The sequence below is a fragment of the Terrapene carolina genome, unplaced genomic scaffold (genome assembly GCF_002925995.2).
Source record: "Terrapene carolina triunguis isolate 2854851 unplaced genomic scaffold, T_m_triunguis-2.0 Scaffold89, whole genome shotgun sequence".
NCBI lineage: Eukaryota > Metazoa > Chordata > Testudines > Emydidae > Terrapene > Terrapene triunguis.
The window spans coordinates 23,002,567-23,012,842 of record NW_020664440.1 but is presented as its reverse complement, the minus strand read 5'-3'; the positions used below and the strand labels follow the sequence as shown (position 1 = coordinate 23,012,842).

Here is a 10,276-nt window from a genome sequence, read left to right as displayed (position 1 = left end):
CTCACTATGCAGGATTTGGAATCCTCATCCTGCAACTTGTTCTGTGCAGCTGGACATGTGCACCCACATGCATGGAGCTCATTGCAGGATCAGTTCTATAAGCTGTCACTGTTATGAGCACTGATACTCCCTTAAAAATAATGAAACAGCAACTGGGATGTACACAAAGGTATTATACTCCTTATATTACATCTACTGGATTTTAATGGCTAGGTTATTTTACCATGTTTTATAACAAAGAATGTTACTGTTTTTAAGAATATAAAACAAGTAATCAAAACTTGCAGCTATATGCTACTTTGTTTTTATTTACTGCTTCTCATGCAAAGATCGCCAAGTGCTTTACAAACATTAAGGGTTCGTTTACACACTGTGCTTGTACCAATTTAACTGTCGGTATTTGATTTACATCAGTATAAGCGCATCCACACAATTAGACGGTTACACTGAAAAATGATATAAACTGGTACAAAAACCGCATGTAGACCCAGCCCTAACAAATGAAGGCCAACAACTCCTGTGATGTACAGCACTGTTATCCTCGTTTAATACATGGGGAAACTGAGGAATAGAATGGGTAAGTCCCCAGGGGCCCCCACACTGACCTTGGCATTGTATAGTCCCTGCCTCAAAGTGTTTGCAGGCTATCCCCGCTACGCTAGCTACAAGCCCAACCTTTTCCCACGCCTCTTTAGATCACAAAATCCTGCACCACCCCTGGAGGGGCTGAGTTTATAGAACAATGCAGTAAAGTAATAATGCAAAGGGCGGGCGTTTCCCTCCTAGCTAGTTACGAGACTTGGCACTAGCAGCACAGCAGGTCTCTCGTCTCACTACTAGATGGTAACGAAGCAGCAGAAGTTCTTCACGCCGCTGAAGGGGACAAAGACCCTGCTGTGGCTAGAGCGAGGTAGGAGGCGTTTTCCATCCCCGATTCCTAATCATATGATAAGGGGCTGCAATCACAGCCTGGGTTCTCTGACCTCGGCACAGCTGTGCTCACCTCTGGCCGCCTCCGGGGCCCAAGCCCCGTGCCCCGGACGGCATTTAAAGCCCGGGGAGCAGGCAGGCGCCTAGTCTGGCTGGGAGTACACACAGGTGAGTCCTAGTTGCAGGGAAGGGAGATGAGCCCGGACCCTGCCTGGGTGAGACTACTAACGCCGCTGCTCCTTTGCCCGCAGGTCTGTGTGCGTGCACTGGGCACTGAGCTCGCCGCCGCCTAGGAGGAGGGAGCGCGCCCGGGCGGAGTCAGCTCGCTCATCCCCCGGAGAAGGCGGGGCGGCCGCCCCAGCATGAGCAGCACGCAGGCGCGGGGGCAGGGGGCTCGCGGCAGAGGCTGGAGCAGCAGTAGCGGTGGCGGCGGCAGCCCGCGGAGCCAGACTCTCCAGTTTCGGCGGCTCGAGCAGCAGCAGCAGCCGCCCGCGGGCCGCGGCGAGGCGGAGCAGCAGGCAGACATGCCGGTGACCGAGAAGGACCTGGCGGAGGACGCGCCCTGGAAGCGGATCCAGCAGAACACGTTCACCCGCTGGTGCAACGAGCACCTCCGCTGCGTGAACAAGCGCATCGGCAACCTGCAGGGCGACCTGAGCGACGGGCTGCGGCTCATCGCGCTGCTGGAGGTGCTGAGCCAGAAGCGCATGTACCGCAAGTACCACCAGCGCCCCACCTTCCGCCAGATGCAGCTGGAGAACGTCTCGGTGGCGCTCGAGTTCCTGGAGCGGGAGAGCATCAAGCTGGTCTCCATCGGTGAGTCCGGGCGGGAGCCCTACCCCGGGACAGGCGCGCGCCCTAGCGTGGCCAGGGGACCAGCCGGCCTCTGGCTACCGCGGGCTGGGCTGGCGGGTCGGTCAGGGGCTCGCCCACCCCGGGCGTGGGGTGTGTCGCTCGTCCTAGCCGGGCGGCCCTTGCCTCTGGTGCGGCTCTTGGGCCGCTCGTTCGCTCCTGCTGCGGGCTGGAGCCGTGGCGTTCACCGCCAGACTTGTGGGCCTCCGGCCGCTGACCCGAGACCCACCGAGGGTGCTGGGAGTGCCCTCCTTCCGGGGCTGCACGGGGCTGGAGCTGACCCTGGGCAGGGGACGGGCTCCTTCTGGGTGGGAGGCTGGGCTGGGGTGTGGCGGAGCCTGTCCCCGGTGGCTGGGTGGGGCCCTAAGGAGGAGCCCAGCTGACACTCCCCAGGCAGGTGTGTGTGGCTCTGAGGGCGGTGGTTGCCAAACCAGCTCATCTGGCTGCCTTTCCCTAGTGCTGACTAGAGACAGCTACCAAGGCAGGGGACCTTTACCAGGGTCTCTAACAAATCTGTGGTGTGGCTCTCGGTGTGGGGGAGTTCTGGCTAAATTCCGGGGTGCTCTGGCACACTTGTACTGCCTTACATGACGCCATGAGACTTAAACCCCAACTTTGCCTACCCTCGGGGCTCTGGCCTGCCCAGAGGTTGGCTAAGCCTATTCCTATCCATCGGGAAAGCAAAGACTGTCTGCCTTGTTCAGGAAGACAGGATTTGCTGTGCTGCTTCTGTCCTGGCAGGTAGAGCCCCTCTCTCTCAGCTGCTGTGATTGGAGTGCTTTGCAGGGGTTATGCTGGTAACAAAGGTCCCACTGCTGATTCTACTGAAAACAAGCTAAGGTCATCACTGATCTTTCATTTGCTTGTGATAGACAGTATTAACTGGAGAAATACTACAGAGCAGACCTTTGGCCCTTATGAAGTGAAAGCAAAGGAACAGCTGTTCTTGAGTTGACTATAGCTTGGCTGGTACACTCACCTCTATACCGAAGGGTGCCTGCATAGGCAGTGTTGCTCAAGACTTGGGGTTATGTGTGGCATTAACACTAAGGTGCCATACTGAACAGCCTCTGACATGCTCCCTTCTCTCAAGGTCTGGATAGATGCTCCAGATGCCAAAGTTGATTAGGCCTTAGCCTGTCGTCACTCTCCAGATGACATGGTTGTGGGCATGAAGTGCCTAATGGTTTCCTTGCCGTTCAACACAAGAATGGCCATATGGGGTTAGACCAATGGTCCATCTAGCCCAGTGTCCTGTCTTCCGACAGTGGCCAATACCAGGTGCTTCAGAGGGAATTTAAAAAAAAAAGCCATCAAGTGATCCATCCCCAGTCATCCACTACTAGCTTCTGGCAATCTGAGGCTAAGGACTCCCAGACCATGGGGCTGCATCCCTGACCATCTTGGCTAATAGCCACTGATGGACCTATTCTCCATGAAGTTATCTAATTTATTTTGAACTGTTATAGTTTTGGCCTTCACTACATCCCCTGGCAATGAGTTCCAAAAGTTGACAATGTGGAGAAGTACTTACTTATGTTTTGAACTTTCTGCCTATTTTAATTGGGTGACTCCTGGTTCTTGTGTGAAGGTATAATAACACTGCCCTATTCATGTTCTCTACACCATTCATGGGTTTTATACACTTCTATCATATCCCCTCTTATCTCCAAACTGACAAGTCCAATTTTTTAAAGCTTTTCCTGATAGGGAAGCTGTTTCCATACCCTAAATTTTGTTGCCCTTCTCTTTACCTCTTCCAATTCTAATCTTTTTTGAGATGGGGTGACCAGAACATGGTATATGTAATGTTCACATCCTGAATACAACATAGGTTTATGTAGTGGCATTATTTTTTTTCTGTCCCTTTCCTAATTGTTCCGAACATAGTTAGCTTTTTTGACTGCACATTGAGCAAACATTTTCATTATCCACAATGACTCAAATATCTTTCCTGGGTGGTAACAGGTAACTTAGATCCAATCATTTTGTATGTGTAGTTGGGATTGTTTTGCATTTATCAACATTGAATTTTATCAGCTATTTTATTGTCCAGACACCCAGTTTTGAGATCCATTGTAACTCTTTGCAGTCTGCTTTGGACTTACAAAATTACTCACCTCACTGTTTATCCCTTTTTTCCAAATCTCTTGTATATTCAACAGCACTGATCCCAGTACAGATATCTGGGGAACCCTGCTATTTACCTCTTCCAATTCTGAAAAATGACCATTTATTCCTACCCTTTGTTTTGTGACTTTCAGCCAGTTAATGATCCATGAGAGGACCTTTCCTCTTATCCTATGTCTGCTTACCTGGCTTAAGAGCCTTTCGTGAGGGACCTTGACCTTAGACTTTCTGAAAAGCCTGTGACACTATCTACTGGATCACTCTTGGCTGTGTGTGTTGACTCTCAAAGAATTCTGGTAGATTGGCAAGGCATGATTTCTCTTTACAAAAGCTGCGATGCTTCCCCAACAAATGATGATCAGCTGTATCTGATAATTCTGTTCTTTATAGTTTCAATCAGTTTGCCTGGTTCTGAAATTAAGCTTACTGACCTGTAACTGCCAGGATCACCTCTGGAGACTAGAGGGGTGGGAGTTGAAACTTAATTCTGTGGTCAATAGAATTGACCAACCAGTGATCATAAGGTTAAGTTTTTATGAACTGTTCAGCTCTTGAAAGAGAGAGGTCTGTCTTACCCTTGTGACCTATGGGTAGAGGACTCCTGTCTTGTGGTGATGGTCTGCCTGAAGGAGGGCAGGGAAGAGTTTGAGGAAGAGAAGGGACTGAGGGGAGGGAGGGAACCCATTGAGCCTATTCTAAAGAGGAAACGCCTCTCAGTGAAGCTTATTATGAAGGAGAAATAGGTGAAAGTTGCTGGTTGTTGACCACTCCTTCCCCTCCATTATAGAGCTTAATCTTCTGAAATACTCAGTAATTCTTTCTGGGGCATAGCTAGACTTTCAAATGTGGCCTAAAGCACATTTTTCTTAAACCTCTTACTTATGAGCTACGCTTGGTGTTTAACTAATTGCTGTAGAGTTAGCCAGCAATGCTTGGAGTGATCCTTCACTAGGAACAAAGGTGACTTAAATGCAAGTTCTAATGAATTAAAATCCTAAAGAAGACAACCATTTGCTTTCAGATGAGTTAGTAGGTTGAGTTTATGGCTTTGTCACATGAAAGCAACAAACTGCCCTTGTCTTCTTTAGGATTTTAACTTGGCTTTTTTCCTGTAGTGAAGACAAGGTCTCGAATCTGACAGGTCTCAAGCTCGCTAAATGGACAATGTTGCCTCAAAAGTAATCAAACCAGATAATCTAAAATATCAGGCTGACACTTTATGACCGACATAAATTCCTCAACTGAACAAACTTTGAAGTCTCAATTGCTTATTGTGTGGTAGTGATACTTCACTATCTTAAGTGGTAAATGAACATTGGGAAAACTTCACTTTGCTAGATATGGCATGGTAAGTGGTTCCAAAAGTTCAGTCGAATATGCTGTTTCATTTAAAAGGCTTCATAGTTGTGTATGGTTTTTTATAGGAAACCTTCTTTTCAATAAGACTCATGAGTGTAATGAACTCCATAACAAGGAACACAATGATAAGACAAAGGAAAGAACAAGATTAATTACATGGGAGCTAGCATACACATTTGGTGACTCTAAAATTCTACAGCTTGCTTTAATTAGCATCATGCTTGAGTGACAATATGGTCTAATATGTAGATTATACTGATGAAATCCGCATAGGATCTCAAGTTGTTGGCATGCAACTAAAACATAACCTTTCAAGCAAGAGTGTAATAGCCATTTCATAAGAGTGACTTCCAAATGGATAACAGTTCAGGCTTAGTCACAACTACTGGTTTCCAGATGTGAATGTATTCATATGCCTATAATAATCCTGCTGAAGATGGATTAATCTAAAAATCCCCCACCCTGCTCTAGCTTCAGTGAACTGTGGTGAAGTAGGATGAATAAGGCATCTTGCACAAGGTAAATAATGCTTCTATACATTCCCTCTCTTAAAGGAGTGAGGAAATCTAACTTCAGTTTAGAAGGGACTTGACTTCTAAATATCAAACTCTTGCGCTTATGTAGAGCTAGGACTAAATGTTACTCACTGTTCTAACATGGAAAGTCCATAGAACTAAAAATGAGTGTTAAAACTGGGCTGTATGGTGCCCTTATTCTAAACTACTAGACATCCTATCATCATTATAGCAAAATATTCAAGTCTTATGCCTGGTTGCATTTTTAATTGGAAACATAAGTATTTTTATTTGGCACCATAGCTTTAGTGCTTTGCAGACCTACATAGCCTACTAGGTAGGGGAAATGATTAAAGAATTCATTATTCACTCATGAATTTCTGGTAACTGTGCAGACATAGCTGATGCTTGAACTTCACTTGTTGAGAGATCATCTTTCCATCCTACTTTCCAGTGGCTGAGGGTTAAGAAACCTTACTACAAACTGAGTTTATTTTGGCAACCAGCCTCCTCTAAAACTAAGCAAGCTGCTTCCCTTCTGTTTTGTAAATGTATTCCCTGCCCTATCAATATTATACCTATGTTTTTGTCCACAGGAACTCCTTTGAGAAACATGCTAGCTTGGAGCAGCAGTGCTCCAGTGAACTGACTAGTCTGCTCAGGCTCAGTTTTCATGTCTCCTTACTGATGTAGCACTGTACTGCAGCAACACAATCCATGCTGCAAAGTTCTACCATGTAGAGCAGGGGTGGCAAACCTGTGGCTCCGGAGCCACATTTGGTTCTTCAGAAGTTAATATGTGGCTCCTTGTCTAGGCACAGACTCTGGGGCTGGAGCTACAGGCGCCAACTTTCCAATGTGCTGGGGTGGCTTACTGCTCAACCCCTGGCTCTGCCACAGGCCCTGCCCCCACTCCTCCTCCCCCCTGGCCCCCAGCCTCCTGCATGCCACGAAACAGCTGATCGGGAGGTGGGGGAGGCACTGATCAGCAGGGCGGGAGGCACTGGGAGCTGATGTGGGGTCTGCTGACATAGTACTGTGGCTCTTTGGCCATGTACATTAGTAAATTCTGGCTCCTTCTCAGGCTCAGGTTGGCCGTTCCGATGTAGAGCATCATATGCAGGATACATAAAGACCTTAAAATCCCCAGACCTGTCAAACTGTTGTTCAGCTTAATGTTCTTAATAGATGAGACAAGGAAGCATATGCATTGAGTTCAGAAAATGAATCTGGGCTATGGACCCTCAATCCCTTTACCTGAACTTCATGGCCCATCTCCTTAAAGTAGTCTTCAAGCCAGATCTTGCTTGTATAGAAGTGCTGCTGAACATTCTACCCTAGCTAAACTCAGCAACTTTGATTGTATCTCTCCTAAAGAGGACACTCCAAGCAGACATTGAGGTCTAAAGCAACTGAGCTGACAGAAGCATAATGTTGTCTCTTCTAGACAAATGGTAGCCAACAAACTAATACCTATTAGCTTAAGTCAGTTTTTTACCTCAAGTGTCAAACTTCAGACAACCTACTAGTTGCATTCCTGCACTAAAGTGAAACCAGCACTGGGGCAAACATTGGCCTTAAGGTACAAGCCCAGATCTCTGTAAATAGACTTCCTAAAGAAATCTAATGCTAGGCTCTAAAGCACAGAGCTTGCAGAAATTGGATCGAGCTACTCAGGAAAACTACTGTGATAGCTGCTACAAGCTGATCTCTGCCTGAAGATACTTCACCAAATCTTTCTGACTAAACATTTATTGGGGGAGGAGTATGACAGTTGTCTTCCAGATAACTCCTAGAATGTCAGCTATTGTGTTGCTTATGATGTGCTGATTCAATATTCATTGTACCTCAGCAACACTATGGCTGTGTTGCCTTCTCAAATGTCATTTGTTTTGCTTAGAGTGCAAGTTTGAAGTTTTGGGTGCATTCTGGTATGTATTGGAGGTAGAAATTAGTCTGTTGGAGGGAGTGGTCGAGGGTGTTGACTGGTATGGATAACATGAAGAGTTTCTCCTAAGGTTGCAGGAGGATACAATCTGCTACATTTAGTGGCAGTTAATATTTTGGGCAATGTATGCTATGCAGATGCACGCAATTGTGCTGGGTGCCAATTGCAAAATGCTGCATAGCAGGGACAAAGAGTGAGGGATTTAACTCAAGCCTTGATGAGACTGGTTAGATTTCTTCATCCATGGGACCCAGAACTGCATTAAAACAAAAGCTTGAGCAAAAGTGTCTTGTGGGGCAGTCTGCTGGGACTGGGTTTGTCAGTAATGACTATAGGAAGCCTTAACAGCACAGCAATAGATGCTGACAGATCAAATTTAGGAAAGGGGAAGACTCTAAGTAAATTCCAGTAATCAAATTTAACTCCACTTAACAGGTTACACTAAAACTGACACAACTTGGCATCAAGTTGCCAGGTTTAGTGATGGTAACAGCATTAAACTATCTGACAGACTGGCGTGTATAGACCACTGAAACTTGGGCTTTGTCTCGCTGCTTAAAAAGGAATCTCGATCACAGGATAAGTAACATGTATTCACCAGCCCAGTATGAAATCTTATTGGAGACCAGGTACTGTAGCTTAGCTGAGAGGCATAGTTGCCTCATAGTGTGAACTACAAGGAGGTGGCCTCCCAAGATTTTACAGTGACTTCTTTACTGAAGAGGGTTTTTTTTACAGTGAAAAGACAGGCCTGGTGAAACTAAGCAGATACAATTTGGTTTTTAACACTGAAGTACTCTACAGCTACTGCTGTAAGCATTCTGTAGCTAAAGCTTCCCATATCTCCTTGTCACCAGACTTCAACCCTAACCTGAAAGGGCCACTAAAGTTAGAGGCATTTGTGAACCTTGATAGCCTATTAAAACCAGTAAATAGTTTTGGTGCAAACTCCCCCTCCCCCCCCAAACCAGCTTCATAAATATTTCTTACCCCCAACATATAATATACACACTAAACAAGCACCCGTGTGTCATAGTGGTGGTTCCTGTCCCACAGGACTGGCTGGGATCAGCTCCCTGCTTCCCATGTTGAGCTGCATGGAGTCACAATACCACTCACTCAAACTAGGCTTGGCTGGCTCCCCATCATGACAAAAGGTAGCTGGACCAAACACAAGTAGCGCTGCGACCCTGTGCACCAGGGTGCAGTGCCTGGAGTAGGGAGCTGAGCCCAACCAGCCCCATGGGACCAGAACTGCAGGAGCTACTACTGCAGGATTAGTGAGGACAGGACCCTTTGAAACACTTTGACCCAATTTTGGGTCACGTCCCATGGGTTGAGAAACCCTGGCTTAGTCTGTCCATGTCATCCTCTCCCTTGGCTAACCAGGGTCCTTGTGAAAGACCGTTTTCTATGAGGAAAAGGATTGCACAGTGGCCCTTCTCCCCTCACTATAAACTGACAGTCAATGACAACCTCTATTTGCTCAGTCTTGTGTCTCCACCTGGTGTTGACGCACTCATCCTCAGCTGTTAATCAAAACTTGTATGTTTTACATTCTATTGCTTGTCTCTGAAAACAAAATTTTCCCATCCAAAATGGACTGCACAAAGGTATGCCATAGCTGGTTCCACACCCTGTGGAAACTACTCTGAAGTGCACTGCTAGCTTGGATCTAAGGAACTCAAACAGTGGGAGGGAGAATCTCTGCTACTTGGCCCACAAATAAATGAAGCAGACACAGTGAACACTTGGGTATTTGATTTAGCTTGTGTATTTGTAGCATTATGGAGTCTTGTTAGCCATAACTAAATAGCCATGCACTTGTGTGGAGGACATGTTTATCACAGGCATGTGAATGTTTCCCACTGTATGGTTACCTGTGACTTCTCAGTTTGTGAGATGGTGGGTTTACAGAAATGCCATCGATGGCACGACAACAGGGCCCCTCAAATCTGAGTTGCTTTTAAGATACTTGAACAGAACAATCAGACTTGTATAATTGAACTCCAGACAGAAGAGACCAGATAACATACATATGGGCTAGTAGCTAGAGTTCAGTGCCAGTAGACAAAGAATAAAAGTCAGTGGCTATTGCATCTACAGGCTTAAACTCGCTGTACCCATGACTCCTGGTAGGCTAACCAGAAAATGAAACCGATTTAAAGACCCCTCTTGGGCACAAGAAGAGTAAGACTTTTCAGCTTGTCTCCTGAATGGTCAGTCCCATTTCCTAGGGATGGGCTACCACAAAGGGGGAAAACTGGAACCGCAGACAAAACTGCTTATTTCTTGTCTTCAAGCATAGCCATAGCTAGCCATGCAGTAGGTAAAAGTGGGGATGAGTCCCTGCTACTTCATATCCTCTTCCTATAAACACAAGTGGTTGGACTTCAGGACAGAATATCTGTTGGTGCAAAGCCAAATGTGGGATCTTGTTACATTCTGCTATAAGATGTTTCAAATCTTTTACAGAAAAAAGCTGTCTAGCTGAGCTTCACTTACTGACTTGGAGGACTGCTGTCTTCCAGTATAGAAGGAG

The 10,276-nt window shown here is 46.4% G+C and overlaps 1 protein-coding gene across 4 annotated transcripts in view; it reads left to right on the top strand.

Annotated features, from left to right (window-relative positions):
• Positions 1-1,190: 1,190 nt before the first annotated feature.
• Positions 1,191-10,276, top strand: part of FLNB (filamin B) — a 107,714-nt gene continuing 98,628 nt past the window's right edge. For all 4 annotated transcript variants that reach the window (XM_029911159.1, XM_029911158.1, XM_029911157.1 and 1 more), the window contains exon 1: positions 1,191-1,746. In XM_029911159.1, coding sequence (XP_029767019.1) covers positions 1,293-1,746 — 454 coding nt within the window. In that variant the 5' untranslated portion in view covers positions 1,191-1,292. The remainder of the gene's footprint in view (positions 1,747-10,276) is intronic.